We start from the raw sequence: 16219 nt of genomic DNA on the forward strand, positions 1-16219 counted from the left end.
GTGAGCGGTGCCAGCAAATTAATAGAACCCGAGGAGGGCGTGATGGGAACCTCAAATTTATAGCCCGTTGGTCAGAAGCAGAGGTGACAAGCTGGGCTGGCATCTGAAGGGCGGGCAGCCTTGTGGGACTTAGCCCTAACCTACGGGATCTGATGCTACCCCAGCTGGTGTTGCAGAATTGGCGGGTGTGGGGCCCCCACACCTGGAGTCAGAGTGTCTTAAGTGCAGTGGTCATATTAGGGGAGAGACACCCAGTTGGACAACTAGATTTTCCTGTATATCAGTTCTGTCGTGTTCCCATTTTACATATGAGAAGACATTCCGAGAGGTGAGGTCACCATTCCCAGGGTCTCGGGAGTCATGGAAGCACCCAGTCTGCTCCACCGGCCAGCACGTATACCTTCCAAGGGGATTCCCGCCCCTGTCCCTGGAACTTTGGGGAGCCTCAGTCCTCAGAGCTCATTACACGTTGCCCTCCCATTACACAGATGAAGAAACTGAGGCCTGACGCAGCAAATCAGTAACATAGCAGGGACTTGAACCCAGTCTGGAGGGGTCGCTGAAAGGAGGTCTCTCAGGTACCTTTCCCACAGGGTTGTTGGGTGTGTTGAGGATTAGGGCTTTGGTACGAGAGGTAAACTTGCTGGCCAGCTCTGTGGGGTCCAGCTGCCAGTTGCTGGCAGAATCCAGTTCCCCATCCTGGGTAGGGCTCTGTAAGAGGAGGTGGAAGGGGGCAGCAATTAATAAGCTACCTGACATTCAGCTCCAAGGATCTGGCCTTCCTTCATAGGCATCTGTCCCCACCCTCTCTCCTCTGGAACTCTGGATACGCCTCCCCATCCTGAAGCAACCGGCCTCCTTTCCTTCCTTCCTTCCCACCTCCCAGGGGCCAACACAACACACTCCTTGGACCCTCTGCCCACCCACACCCCAACCAGCATCCTCACCGGCTTCAGGGTCACAAACACAGGGCGACCCCCTGCCATCAATGTCATGGGCTCATAACAGTCAAAAAAGGGCTCTATGATGATGACCTAGCAGAAGGATCAGATTGGCTGGGGTCAGTATCGCCCCTTGCCCCTCATCCCTACCCAACCCGAGCCTTGCTCACTCACCTCATCTCCTTCATCCACCAGGGCCTGGAAGGCTGTGAACAGGGCCCCATAGGCACCCACAGTCACCAGCACGTTCTTGAGTGGGTCTATCTCCTGTTCCAGCAGCTTCCCAAAGAAACTTGCCAGGATCTTTGTCAGGGGTGGGTAACCCTGCCAGGATAGCAGCGGTCAGTCGCCTGGCTCAGCTTGGGCCCACCCTCCTGCCCAGCCGCATTCAGGCAGTTCTAGAGCTTTCCTGAGGCAAATGGGCTCCTGTACGGTGAGTTCTTTCATTTCCTCCACCAGCGCTGGCCATCAGACCTGTTCTGTGCAGGCCCAAAGTCCAGGGCTAGGATTTGGTGGAGAACTGGGCAGAGTGCGTGACTTCGTGGAGTACCATCCACAGCAGTGGGAACTGCAGGATTTAACCCCCTCCCTCTCAGTTTAAGGAGCACATCCGTGCCATCTGCTCAGCCCAGTAGCCTCGCAAGACACGTATTATTTGATCCCCACCACTGGACAGGTAGAAAAACGGAGACCCAGAGACAGGAAATGACTTGCTCAAGGTCATGCACAGTTGAGGTGCAGGAATAGGACTTTATGGAAGCACCCCACTTTGAGAGGAAGGTTGGATCTGTACACTTGTTTGCGGAGGACACTTACAAAGCACTCGAGGCTAAGCCAAAGGACTGAAACCCCAAGGTCTAGAACTTCACTAAATAATTCACTCAACCAGACTTGACCATGTAAAAATTAAAAATTTCTGTATGGCAAGGGGCGCCTGGGTGGCTCAGTCGTTAAGCGTCTGCCTTCGGCTCAGGTCATGATCCCAGGGTCCTGGGATCGGGCCCCGCATCGGGCTCCCTGCTCCGCGGGAAGCCTGCTTCTCCCTCTCCCACTCCCCCTGCTTGTGTTCCTGCTCTCGCTATCTCTCTCTCTGTCAAATAAATAAATAAAAATATTTTAAAAAAAAAGATTGATAATGCCCAGGGCTGGCAAGAGTATGAGACCAGTGTGTTGGTGGGGATGTGAGTAAACCTTTTTGGAAGGCAGTTTGACAACATCCATCACATCTTTAAATGCTTGCACCCTTTGACTCTCTAGTTTTACTTCCAGGGATTTGTCTGAGAGAAACGCTCACACATGCGTACAAAGATACAGACACAGAAATAGTCACTGTGCCATTGCTTATAATAGTGAGATAGCCAAACCAGCCCATCAGGGCAGGGCTGCTTCAATAAATTACGGCACAGCTAGGCAAGGGAATACTATGTGGCCCTTAAAAAGAATGAGGCTATCCTGACATGGAAAGTTGCCCATGACATGCTGCTTAGTGAAATAAACAGGTTACAGAGCATTATAGTACGAGTCCATTTGTGCTAAAAAACGCAAATCTCATTATGTTAGGGGTGAGTGTGTGTGCGTTTATACAAGCACTTTAAAAAGTTAAAAGTTGGGGCGCCCGGGTGGCTCAGTCGTTGGGCGTCTGCCTTCGGCTCAGGTCATGATCCCAGGGTCCTGGGATCGAGCCCCGCATCGGGCTCCCTGCTCGGCGGGAAGCCTGCTTCTCCCTCTCCCACTCCCCCTGCTTGTGTTCCTGCTCTCGCTCGCTCTCTCTCTCTCTCTCTGTCAAATAAATAAAATCTTAAAAAAAAAAAAAGTTTAAAAGTCTAAACGCTCAGCAAAGTAGCAAACTATTGGTGGTGGTTATCTCTGGATGGTGGAACTGGAGGAAATTCCCCCCCAGGTAATTCTGATGCATACCAAAGTTTAAGAACCATTTACTGCTTTACTAAACCAAGGACTGGCAAATATTTACTCTGTGACCTTTACATAAAGAGTTTGGATTTAGCGTCAGATCAGTCAGCAGCTTGTCTTTCGAGATTCAGCTTACGTGTCACCTCCTCCAGGAAGCCTCCTCTGGTCTCCCCAGATTTCATTCCCTTCTTCCTGCTCCCACAGCACCCCATCCTCCCCTATCACAGTATATCAATACCTGTGTTTTCTGCTTTTGTTTTATTTCTTTATTTTTTGGTCTGCTTTTCCTACTAGACCCTGAGCTCCCAGCTCATGGTTTTTTGTCTGTCTTTCCCCAGACCATGAGCTGTCCCAGGGCCTGGAACAGAGGAGACACTCCGTGAACACGGAACTATAGTCACACTGACTTCTCTGGGCTCTGCTCCAGAACCCTAACACCCATGTGGGCCTGATGCTCAGAAAGGCCTGACCCTTCCTCCCCCAGGGCCTCCTTGAGGCCTGTGTCCCAGGGCCCTAGGCGAGGCAGAGAGACTCACAAATGCCTTGGTGTACTGGTTGAGCATGAAGTCACTGCTGAGGGCGTTCTGAAAGGCTTGAACTGCGAAGTCTGGGGGTGGGAAGTCAGGGAAGCCTTGGCCCAAGTTCACGACATCATATTCGCTGGCCATTTTGCCAAACTCCACCCTGAACAACAAATGGAGAGTTGACACCAGCCCGCCCGGACCTGGACTTCCACCTATTTCTAGGGCAGGATGAACAATGCACTGGGCTCATTCCAGAGAAACTGGACGGTTAGCATCTGCTCCAGCTGAGATCCTGCTGAGAGCTGTGTAGGGGTCAAAACTGGCCCTCGCTTTGGGATTGTGTGGGCCAAGCACTGTGCCAATCCTGTGTCCTACTTCTTTAAAGTAGGCTCCATGCCCCACGTGGAGCCCGGCATGGGACTTGAACTCACAACCCTGAGATCAAGTCCTGAGCTGAGATCGGGAGCCAGACGCTTAACTGACTGAGTCACCCAGGTGCCCCTATCCTACCCATTCTTTAGAAATATTTGTTGAGACTTCCTAAGTGGATTTCACGAACCACAGTTTGAAATGTGTGCTCAATAACCTTCCCATACATATGACATATGTCCTATTCCTGAGTCACAATGGGGATGGAGAAGCTGAAGCTGGCGGTGATTTGCCCAAGGACTCCCAGGTAGTTCATGGCCCAGCCAGCCTTTGATTCAACATCGGTTGGAAGCAAAGTTTATGCTCTAGACCATTAGCCTGGACAGACTGGGGCCCCACCAGCCCCGCCATCTGCCATTTCTGGCCCCCAACAACCTTTCTTCTGGCCCTGGCTGGTGGCCACCTCCTCAGGAAAACAGAGAGAGGCTGAGCGGCTGGATGAGGAGGCTGGTGTGTCGCTGCAGGTTGGTTGGGGGCAGAGAAGTCAGCCTTGGCTGTTTTGAATTTGCATAACATTATTGTTCCATCTAAAATCTGTCATGTTCTCCCCAGAGCCCCACAATACCTCTGAAGTTGCTGAGGATCAGAGAGGCTAGTGACCTGCCCAGAGTCACATAGCAGCTGAGGGCAGAGCTGAGATGCAAAATCAGGTGGCGGATGTTCCATGGTGATTGGAACAGGGGAACCAGGCTCAAGTGCCCTACAGAGACCAGCTGCCCCCTAGGTTGGGTCTCTAAGGTCCCGATCCTCAGGCCACCACTCTGGGGTTAGCAAGAACTTGGGGCCCTTCTGTCCTGACTACCATGGCCTTCATCCCCCGGCAACCCCCCACCCCGTCCCGTACATTCTCCACAGGCCTGCTTCTGCCCTGCCCCACCTTTGCATGAGACTTGGCCTCTCTTGGCCTCAATCTCCCCTTCTGCATAATGGGGGTGTTGGGTTCAAGAGTCTGCCAGGTCTGTGAGTCAGGAAAGTCTTGCTACCTCTCCCAGCCCGCCTCCTTGTCATTTCCTCCCTTGGAGTTGGACTCTTACCTTAACTGCAAAGGCCCACGAGGCTGACCAGCCTCCCTCACAGACAGGATGGAACATGGTACAACCCAGGGGGCAGGTGGACACTAGAGTTTTGGGCCTGGCTCCTCTGTCCCAGACACCATGGAGCAACAGGTGGAAGATCTTTGCAACACACAAAGTGCTGTACACGAGGGGGGTTTGAAAAAAAAAATGGGGGCGGTGCACCTGGGTGGCTCAGTTGGTTGAATGTCCGACTCTGATTTTGGCTCAGGTTCTGCTCTCCTGGTTGCGAGATTGAGCCCTGCATCGCGCTCCGTGCTGGAAATGAAGCCTGCCTAGGATTCTCTCTCCTGCTCCCTCTGCCCCTCCCCCCATCTCCCAACCCTCCCGTGCGACCACACCTGCTCTCTCTCTCTCTAAAAAAGAAAAGGGGGCGCCTGGGTGGCTCAGTTGGTTAAGCGACTGCCTTCAGCTCAGGTCATGATCCTGGAGTCCCAGGATCGAGTCCCGCATCGGGCTCCCTGCTCAGCAGGGAGTCTGCTTCTCCCTCTCCCACTCCCCGTTTGTGTTCCCTCTCTCGTTGTGTCTTTCTCTGTCAAATAAATAAATAAAATCTTTAAAAAAATAAAAAAATAAAAAAATAAAAAATAAAAAAGAAAAGGAAAAAGAAAAAAATGGTCTCATGTTTTGTAAAAACAGCCAACAACTTTTTTTTGAAAGTACAGGGATGTCGGAGCGCCTGGCTGGCTCGGTGGGTACAGCATGTGACTTATCTTCTGAGTTTGAGCCTCTGTGCTGCTGGCCAAAGGTGGCGGGGAGGGATCAGGAAAAATCCCTACATTTCTCTTACACACCTTCCCACTGCATCCACTGTATTAGTAGTAACAATGGGCACATGCTTCTTTCATATTTAGAACAAGTCAACAGAGAAAATAAATTAACCTCAGCAAATTCCACTGCAGAGCTGCCTGTATTTTACCTTATCTTACTTAGTTTATTTTACTCTGAACTAAGTGGGAAATAAAATAATCCTTGGAAAGCGCCGAGCTTGGTGCCTGGGTAAGAGCAGGTGAGTCTCCCCCCTCCCCCCGGCGCCACAGCCAAGCGGCGTGAAGCTGAGATTCGAACCCAGGCCTGCTGCTCCCGGTCTCACCTCTCCCAGGCTGTGGCTGCAAATCTCACAGTCCGGAGCACGGTGGCCGTCCTGGGTACCGCCGTGTTACCGGAAACCCAGGCACCTCCAGCCCTGTCCCGCCCTCACGCCCGACGGGACACCCGCATGCTTCCCCAGCCCTGCCGAGCTCACCATGGGTTGTGATCAATCCCGTCCAGCCTGCGAGCCGGCAGCCGCTTGGCCATGGCGAACTGGAGACCAAGCAAGCAGAAGGTCAGAGCGCTGGAGATGGGGCTCTTAATTGACCACAGCCCCCGCCCCCTTGAAGGAGAGGTGCAGATCCGCACTCTCCGAGGGCAGGACCCGCTCCAGTCCGCCTCCGGGCCTGGCCCCGCCCCATTCCGGCCGCAGCACCTGCCCGCCCCCCCCCCCCCCCCCCCGCCCCGAATCGGGCTCCACGTATCCGTAGACTCAGACCAGATTCGGACCAGTTAGGCAGGACTGAGGAGGAAGACGGGCAAGGGGGAGGGGGAGGGGCAGAGGGAGGGAGACAAGAGCTTGCCAACATGACTGCAGCAGTTCCCCTTTAGGACGGCCTTGCTCAACTCAGCACAGTCTGGCTGGGCCCATTTTATAGATGAGAAAAATCGCGTTTTTAAAAATAATTTTTTTTTAAGTAAACGTTACGCCCCACATGGGGCTCCAGCTCACGATCCTGAGATCAAGAGTCGTATGGTCTACCTACTGAACCAGCCAGGTACCCAAGAAAATCACATTTTAGAAAAATATCTATCAATGGATATGCCGACATCAATAAAACGGGCTACAAAACAATATGTACAGTATGATTGTTTTGTAAAAAATATACCCTACTATATATTTGTATACACGTACATTTTTCTATGACCATATATGAGTAGACGAAAAAAAAGTTTGGAAGGGAAATACATCAAAATGTTAACAAAGGTTCTCTCTGAGTGGTGGAATTATAGGTGATTTAATTTCATGTGTGTGCTTTTCTTTCCTTCTTTCTTTTTAAGTTTATGTATTTAAGTAATCTTTACACCCAACGTAGGGCTCAAACTCATAACCCTGAGATCAAGAGTTGCATGCTCTTCCAACTGAGCCAGCCAGGTGCCCCATGTGTATGCTTTTCTATGGTTCCAATTTTTTTGTATGGAGATCACACCATATTGGATTGATTCTGATATGTGCATTTTTTTTTTTTTTTTGCCTTGCATGTTCTCTGAATTCAAATGTTTCTCAGAATCTCTAGCATGTCTAATTGGCATTTTCCGCCCCGCTTTACTAGTCCATACAATAACAGTGTATCTTACATTGATGGCATCATGGTTTCAATGCTATAAGGAATTACTTTTGATTCGGGGATGCATCATATTTAAAAAAATAGAGGGGCGCCTGGCTGGCTCAATCAGTAGAACATGTGACTCTTGATCTCGGGGTTGTGAGTTCCAGCCCCATGTTGGGTGTAGAGATGACTTAAAAATAAAATCTTAAAAAAATGAAGATGAACATCGGGGAGATGGGGGATGCAAGTTGGAGCAAGGGAAGTTTGAGAAGGTTGGGGTGGGGTAAGGGGTAGGGGGTACAGAGGCATAAAGAGAGAGAGAACAAAGGAGGTGAATGGAGGTGAATGAGAATAGGAAGGAAGTAAATATAATGGGACCACAGAAACTTGGGGGACCTCAAAGGTGTCACCTTCAAGTATGTCACACACTAATCGCGTAAGTGAGGAGACAGTGCCTGTTCTTGGCCTTATGTATAATGTATTCCTCAGCCAGTGTCTACTGAGCACCTACTGTGTACTGAACACTGGGCTAGGCTTAGGGGATGATGGGGAGGCAGCACAGCACCATGCAGACCATTCAGATGCAGAGCTACAAGTTCTCCTTAGAGGAAAGGCAAGGCAAGGCAAGGGTCCCCTCCAGGCTACAGTCAGGGAAGGCAACCTGAAAGAAGAGCGTGATGCACAGCTTTGAAGCCAGGCCCATGCCAGATCCCAGGGGCCCTGGGTTGGGCAGCAAAACACATGGGGCTAGAGCACTTACAGTCTGGTGCAAGCACCGAGCGAGAGAAGTTCCAGCCTTCTTTCTCTGGAAGACCCCGGCCAGGTGCAAATGGATGGCTGTCACATTCCTGAACATGCCTCCCAGAGCCTTGGGACACTGGTGACTTCTCCTCCAGGGCAGAGGAGAGGGAGGAGAACGCTCTGGCCAAAAAATGGCTCCGAGGCCAGGGCGTGGGTCCCCCACACACAGCTCTAACAACAACAACAACAGCAACAATAAGAGCTAATATTTATTGACTGGTCATTCTGTGCCAGGCATGGCAACAAGTGCTTTCTTGCACGATTATCCCTCACACCTATAGCCCCCTGACCCCCAGCAATCAGAGTGACCCTTTCAAAATGTAAATTACCTCTAAGGGGGCGGGGGGAGGTCCAGGTGAAGATCATGAATGACCCCTAACATCACAGGGAGAGTCAACCCTACATTATGTTCTGACTCTGGAAACACACACACCTCCTGCAAATTATTCCTGTGCTAAAACCAAATCTAAATCAGATCAGGCCACTGGATTACCAAAACACAAGGGACAGAAGAATGTGTTAAATGACACCATGGAGAGGTGATCCACAAATGACCCTGTTTCTTCAACAAATAAAGTAAAAGGGAAAAAAGGTCCAGGGCATGATAGATTAAAAGAGAATTAAAAGACATACATTTAAAAAATGAATGCGGGTGCCTGAGTGGCTCAGTTGTTAAGCATCTGCTTTCAGCTCAGGTCATGATCCCAGGGTCCTGGGATCAAGCCCCGCATCGGCCTCCCTGCTCAGTGGGAAGCCCGCTTCTCCCTCTCCCACTCGCCCTGCTTGTGTTCCTTCTCTCACTGTGTCTCTCTCTTTCAAACAAATAAATAAAATCTTTAAAAAAAAATGAATGCCTTGAAAAGGAAGAAAAACGTTGGAGGACTTAATGGACAATTTCAAAGCTTACTGAAAAGCTACAGGAACCAAAAAAGGATGGCCCTAGCATAAGGACAGACATATAAATCAATGAAATCAAAGTGAGAGTCCAGAAGTAAGACTCTCCCATGGTCAATGGTCATATGGTCACTTGCCATCTGACAAGAGTGCTACGAAAATTCAGTGTGGAAATAACATTCTTTCAACAAATGGTGCTTAGACGACTGGATATTCACAGGCAGAAGAATGAATTTGTGGGGCGCCTGGGTGGCTCAGTCGTTAAGCATCTGCCTTCGGCTCGGGTCATGGTCTCAGGGTCCTGCGATCGAGCCCCGCATCGGGCTCCCTGCTCCTTGGGAAGGTTGCTTCTCCCTCTCCCACTCCCCCTGCTTGTGTTCCCTCTCTCTCTGTGTCTCTCTCTGTCAAATAAATAAATAAAATCTTAAAAAAAAAAAAGAATGAATTTGTACCCCTACCTCACAACATATACAAAACTAACTCAAAGTGGATCATGGACCTAAATACAAGAGCCAAAAATATAAAACTCCTGGAAGAAAACAGGAAGTCTATCTTTGTGATCTTGAATTAGAAGACAGTTTTTTTTTTTTTTTAAGATTTATTTATTTGACAGAGAGAGATAGCGAGAGAAGGAACACAAGCAGGGGGAGTGGGAGAGGGAGAAGCAGGCTTCCCGCCGAGCAGGGAGCCCGATGTGGGGCTCGATCCCAGGGCCCTGGGATCATGACCTGAGCCGAAGGCAGACGCTTAACGACTGAGCCACCCAGGCGCCCCTAGAAGACAGTTTCTTAGGTATGACACCAAAAGTGCAGGTAACAAAAGAAAAAAACAGATACAATGGCCTTCACCAAAATTAAAAACTTTTGTGCCTCAAAGGACACCATCAAGAAAGTGAAAATATAAAAGTATGGGGGTAAGTATTTGTGAATCATAAATCTGAATTTCTCCAAGGCAGATACATAAATGGCTAATAGGCACATGAAAAGATGCTCAACATCCTTAGTCATTGGGCAAATGTTACTTCACACCTACTACGATGGCTACAACAAATATCAGGGATAATTACAAGTGTTTCAAGGATACATAAAGTTTATCAGCTAGAAACTTACATGGCAAAACAAATTCTCTTTATTTTCATTTTTTAGAGGTTTTATTTATTTATATTATTTATTTGCTTATTTAGAACATGGGTGGGGAGGGACATCCCTGGATCAACAAAATGTGGTAAATCCACATGATAGAATATCATTCGGTAATAAAAGGGGATGAGGTTCTGACACCTGCTGCAAAACGGATGAAGCTTGACAACGTTGTGCTAAGTAAAAGAAGCCAATCACAAAAGACCACACATTACACGATTCCATTTATACAAAACAGGCAAAGCTCTAGAGATAGAGAGTAAATCGTTGATGGCCTTGGGCTAGGGGTGGGAGTCTGGGGGCAGGAACGGGGACTGACTGCTAGGGTTGCTGGCTATCTTTTTGGTGTAATGAAAATGTTCTAAAATTAGATTGTGGTGTGGCCATACTAAAAACCAGTGAACGGTACACTTGGAATGGTTGAATTAGACAGTACGTGCGTAGCATTATATTTCAATAAAATGGTTTTTTTTTTTCTTAAGATTTCATTTATTTATTTGACAGAGAGAGATAGCGAAAGAGGGAACACAAGCAGGGGGAGTGGAAGAGGGAGAAACAGGCTTCCCGCGGAACAAGGAGCCCGAGGCGGGGCTCAATCCCAGGATCCTGGGATCATGACCTGAGCCGAAGGCAGACGCTTAACAACTGAGCCACCCAGGCGCCCCTCAATAAAATGATTTTTAAAAACCACCAAGGTTTAGGGGTGCCTGGCTGGCTCAGTCGGTGGAATGTGCGACTCTTGATCCCTAGGTCGTGAGTTTGAGCCCCACATTGGGTGTAGAGATTACTTAAAAATAGAAAAATATTTAGGGGCGCCTGCGTGGCTCAGTTGGTTAGGTGTCTGACTCTTTTTTTTTTAAAGATTTTATTTATTCATTTGAGAGAGAAAGAGAGACAGAGAGAGCACAAACAGGGGGAGAGGCAGAGAGAGACAGGGAAGGAGACTCCCGGCGAGCTGGGAGCCAGCCCGACGTGGGGCTCGATCCCAGGACCTGGAGACTGTGACCCAAGCCGAAGGCAGACACCCAACCATCTGAGCCACCCAGGTGCCCCCTCTCCTTTTTTTAGGTGTCTGACTCTTGATCTCAGCTCAGGTTTCAATCTCAGGGTCTTGAGTTCAAGCCCAGCACGGAGCCTGCTTAAAGAAATAATAATAATAAATTAAATAAATAAATAAATAAATAAATAACTTAAAAAAATTTAAAATAAAGTAAAATAAAATAAAAATCACCGAGGTTAAAAAAAAAAAAGGCAGTACCCTTGCGGTGGCCACAGTAGTGTGTCTCTCTGACGGGCAGGAGCCTAACTGACTGAGGAGACGGCTGTGCTCAGAAATACATCCCAGGTCCTTAGCACTAAGGCCATGCTTCCATGTGCTTTCCTGGCGGCCCGGCCAGTGTCTGAAAGACAGCGAGGTAGGCTGTCGCTGGGAGACAGAGACAATGGGAGGACTCCCATTGGTTTTGCTGAAATTTTCTTTCTTTAAAATTTTTATTTATTTTTTAAAAGATTTTCTTTATTTATCCATGAGAGACAGAGAGAGAGAGAGGGAGGCAGAGGGAGAGGGAGAAGCAGGCTCCGCGCTGAGCAGGGAGCCCGATGCGATGCGGGGCTTGACCCCAGGACCCCGGGATCATGACCTGAGCCGAAGGCAGACGCTTAACCGACTGAGCCACCCAGGCGCCCTTGCTGAAATTTTCTGAGAATTGCACTGCCGTCTGAGATTTTTCCTTCCAGCCTTCCTTTCTTCCCTCTCTCCTCCAGGGGGGTTAGATCACAGCACTGAAAAAGAGGTGAGGGTTTGGGGGCCTGGGAGGGGGGTGCTGTCAAAGAGACCCAGTAAGCAAATGCAACATATGAGCCCTTGGATTGGTGACAAGAACAGTGGAAGTTCCTAAAGGGTATCTGTGGCACAGCGGGAGAAATCTGAATATGGCCTGTCCATCAGAGGGCATGATGGAATCACTGGTCAATTTCTCTGGGGGTGATAACGAGGGGTGTTTATGTGGGGGGATGGCATTCTTAGGAGGCATGTGAAGCATTTAGGAGTGAAGAGTTAGGATGTCTGCAATTTGCTTTCAAAAGATTCAGCAAAGACATTTATATACAAGGGCAGGGCAGAGAGGCGGTTGCAAAGGCGGTGGACGTGAGCGAGGGCTGAATCTGGGGCCTAGGCAGACGTCTGGCCACTGCACGGTTCTTTCACCTTTTCTGTAGGTCTGGCTTTGTCAAAACAGAAAGCTGAGAGGCAAAGGAGACAACTGAATGCAGTCATGGGCATCTGGGATTGTGATTCCAAAAAACCAGCTATAAATGGTACCCCCCTCCCATCCTGGGCGCCCCGAGGGGCAAGCACTCAACAAAAACCCACGAAAGTGCTTATTCCTTATCAGTCTCTTAGGAAAGTATGGAAAATTTGGCAACTGATTGAGCAAGCAGGGTTACAGGAGAGGGAAGAACGAGCTGAACCGGACCTCTTTGACCCGAGGATGTGGGGCTCAGAGCCAGAGATAGAGAGATAGAGAGCATGCACACCCTGGAGGTTGCATGTGAAGAAAACCCACCTCTACCCCCAGGGGGAACCAGAGAGAAAGAGGCTGCTTGGTTTTGAGCTAGGCACCCCAGGTTCCCCAGGTAATGGTGCTCTAGCCTCCCTGGGACCCCCCCTCCAAGCTTGACTACTTAGGACTTGTTAGTTCTCATTTCGGGTTTGAATCTGTGCCAGGCAGGAAAGGTTGGGTAGAGCACAGCATCCTTAGCCACTGTGTCTCAAGGGTGGTCCTCGGAGAGCAGGCTGTGGGCCCCAGGGTGGGAATGCCCCCGAGCAAAGCTGCATCAGACTTGTAAATATCTAGACATCCACTGTGTGGGCTCCATCGAGGGTCCCCAAATGTTAGGGGTGAGTCTGAGGGACAAATGTGAACACTGCGTATTGTATGATACGAAGAAATCAGTAATTTATTAGCTGTGCTAATGGTATTGGAGATTTCTTTCTTTCCTTTTAACAGTCCTTCTATTTTAGAGATATCTCTTGAAGTATTGACGACATAATATCTGGGATTTGCTTCAAAATAATCCAAAACGTTCCGGATGGTGGAAGTAGGAAGCGGATGGGGGAATAGATGAAGTAAGCCAGGCCATGGGTGGAGACTGGGGGGGTTAGTATAGTCTACGCTCTACTTTTGTATATATTTCGAATGTTCCTCATGCCTGAGGTGGAAATCACAGCCACAACATGGAAGGAGCCTGGGCCCCTGATGGTGGAGGAACCATCAGTTATCTCTGGACTTAGTGGGGAGGAGGGGATGGATCTTGGATGGATCTTGTTCAAGCTGCTGTTATTTTGGTTTCTCTTTCATTAACAGGAAATTAGGCCTAACGGCTAAACCCTGTCCATGCCCTCAGCCCCAAACCACTAGGAGCACAGCCATGACGGAGTTGCAGTGAGGGAACGTGAACGCCAGGGCGCTCTGGGGTCTCAGTGAGAGGCTCTTCAAACTTATTATGGGATTTGGACTTTGGTGGAGTGATTTGGGGGAGGGTCCAGGGAAGCTAGATTGGTGCTTTCAGAAGCAGGGATCACTTTATGGTTGGATATCACACTAATCTTTTTTTTTTAAAGGTTTTATTAATTAATTAAATTGAGAGAGTGCGTGTGCGCATGAGTGGGGGCAGGGGCAGAGGGAGAGGGACAAGCAGACTTCCCGCTGAGCGCAGAGCCCAAAGGTGGGGCTCAATCTCAGGACCCTGAGATCGTGACCTGAGCCAAAATCAAGAGTCAGAGGCTTAACTGACTGAGCCGCCCGGGTGCCCCACAATAATCATATTTATAGGGAGGCAGGCTCAAGTGAGGCTAGCTAGACTTGGTGGAAAAGCAGCCACCATGTGTGCCAAGAGAGGGGGGCGCTGGGTTTCCTGTGGCTTCGACAATGTTCACGTCCATCTGTGTTCAGACGTGATCGCAGAGTGTTTTTTTTTTTCTTCTGGATTTATTATGGTCACAGCGTGGCCTTGTCTGATATTGATGTTCTGTGCAACTGTTCATGTCCAACACAACACAGGTCCTATCTGTGGGTGCCAAGCCAGCTCCTGGATTCCAGAGGCTGCTTTTCTCTTCCTAAATCCTCATGCTAAGAATAAAATCCAAAGTCTTTAGCATGTACTAGAAGGCCCTGTGAAATCAGATGCAAGGCCACTGTCCCAGGTCATTTCCTGCCACTGTCCCTTTCGCTTGCTGTCCCCCCAGCCACACTCCCCATTCCCGTCTACCTGTTACTTGTGGCCCTATATCCACTCTCCTTCTAGAGCAGCGTCAGCAAACTTTTTCTTTATGGGGCCAGAGTATATACTGTGGGCTTTGCAGGGCCTACAGTGTCTGTCACAGCTCCTCAGCTGTACCGTTGCAGGGGGGAGTCTGCTTCTCCCTGTCCCTCTGTCCTACCCCCCTGTTTGTGCTTCCTCTCTCTCTCTCTCTCTCTCAAAAAACAAAACAAAACAAACAAACAAAAAAACCCCACCTTAAACAACAACAACAACAAAACGCTATATTGACAAACTCTGGTGGCAGACCAGGGTCGGACTGTGGGCCCTCCTAGCCTCTTGAATTCTCAGATGTGTCCACACTGAGCCTCCAGCAATTTGTCCATTATGTTTAGGTTTCATCCCCCTGAACTGGTCCCCGTGGAGGTTTCTGCTCCACTAAGTCATGATTCTCTGTATCTGCTGGTTTGTCTCTCTGATTTTGGGGGCAGTGGTTTGACCCATGATGTCCCTTCTCAAATGGGTCTAAGAAGAGGTGTTTGTTCAGCTTTCTGCTTGTGAGGATGGAGGGATGACTTCCAAGCTCCTTACGCACAGGACTGGAAACTGGAAGTCCAATGTAACCTGCCTGTTCATGGAATTTTGTCACTACCAATAGAATGCTCTAACTTCATTATGAAGGAGAAATTAAAGAGAATAATTTATAATGCATTAGTCAGGCTTGACAGCTGCTTGCACCTGCTTATAAGAAGTAAGTTCAGCCTGACCAAGGCAGCTACCCAGCTAGTCCCTTCTAAACCCTGACGCAAGCCAGCCTCTTCCCCCAGGGTCTTCCAAAGCGTCTCAGAGCACTGACAATCAGCCATCTGTTCAAAGGTGGGGCACTTTGTCCTTATGTTCTTCAATTATCAGCCTCTCCAGAGCATCTTCTGGGGCCAGGCCCTGGCATAGGGCTGAGACTACAGTAGGGACCATGAGATGTCGGTCCCCGGGTAGGGGTGGGGGTGGGGGGCGGAGAGGAGATGCCGCCAAGCACTCTCTCCTTCATTCATCCAGCAACTATTTCCTGACAAGTACAAAGACAGGTGTTATGGTTTGAGCTGTGTCCTCCAAAAGTGTATGTTGAAGACCCCCAGCACCTGTGAATGGAAACATAGGGTCTTTGTAGATGTAATCCATGTAGGATGAGGTCATATTGGATTACAGTGGACCTCAATCCAGTATGACTGGTGTCCTCCGAGGAAGGGAGAAGAGACATAGACACACAGGCAAAAGGCCATATGAAGACAGAGGCAGAGATCGGGGGGGTAGGCCATCTACAAGCCAAGGAGCTCCATGGATTGTTGGTTGGTAACACCACAAGCTAAGAGAAAAGCACGGGACAGATTCACCTCTAGAGTCTTCAGAGAAAGCATGACCCTGCTGACACCTTGATTTGGGATGTTTAGTCTCCAGAATGGTGAAAGAAAAACTTCCTGTTGTGTAAAACCACCCACCTTGGGGTACTTTGTGCCAGCAGCTCCTGGAAATGAATGCAATGGGCTCTGGGCACCTGCCCGGGAACCTGGGAGTTTGGGAGGGCTCCCTGGAGGATGTGGCATTGGCTCAGAGTCCCAAAGCAGGGAAAGTGCGCCTGGCAGCAAGGAAGGTGCAAAGGCCCGGGAGTGGAAGAGGGCTGGGAGATGCCAGGAGCTGAAAAGTCAGTCGGTCCGAGTTTACACTCTAGTTTCTCAGAACTGAGTCACTTCCCAGGGGAACCCTGCAGGAAGTACTTACTCCCTGATGGCTGTAGCTAAGAACCAGAACTTGGAACAACAGAGGGTAGTGTGATTTCTATCTGAGGAAGGACATTCCATGGAGGGACATTCCACAGTGTGTCACATC

General features: G+C 49.4%; 1 protein-coding gene across 8 annotated transcripts in view; it reads right to left on the reverse strand.

Annotated features, from left to right (window-relative positions):
• Positions 1–16219, reverse strand: part of KYAT1 (kynurenine aminotransferase 1) — a 32982-nt gene that overhangs the window by 4037 nt on the left and 12726 nt on the right. For 5 of the 8 annotated variants that reach the window (XM_021691478.2, XM_021691476.2, XM_021691477.2 and 2 more), the window contains exons 2-7: positions 8002–8213; positions 6125–6183; positions 3389–3536; positions 1116–1265; positions 948–1034; positions 583–711 (exon numbers count right to left, since the gene is read on the reverse strand). In XM_021691478.2, the coding sequence (XP_021547153.2) occupies positions 583–711; positions 948–1034; positions 1116–1265; positions 3389–3536; positions 6125–6183; positions 8002–8097 (669 nt within the window). In that variant the 5' untranslated portion in view covers positions 8098–8213. Of the gene's footprint in view, positions 1–582; positions 712–947; positions 1035–1115; positions 1266–3388; positions 3537–6124; positions 6278–8001; positions 8214–16219 lie in introns of those variants that run through there. The other 3 variants (XM_021691481.2, XM_021691480.2, XM_021691479.2) reach the window with 2 other exon arrangements.

Source organism: Neomonachus schauinslandi, chromosome 13 (assembly GCF_002201575.2).
Source record: "Neomonachus schauinslandi chromosome 13, ASM220157v2, whole genome shotgun sequence".
In the NCBI taxonomy this organism is placed as follows: Eukaryota; Metazoa; Chordata; class Mammalia; order Carnivora; family Phocidae; genus Neomonachus; species Neomonachus schauinslandi.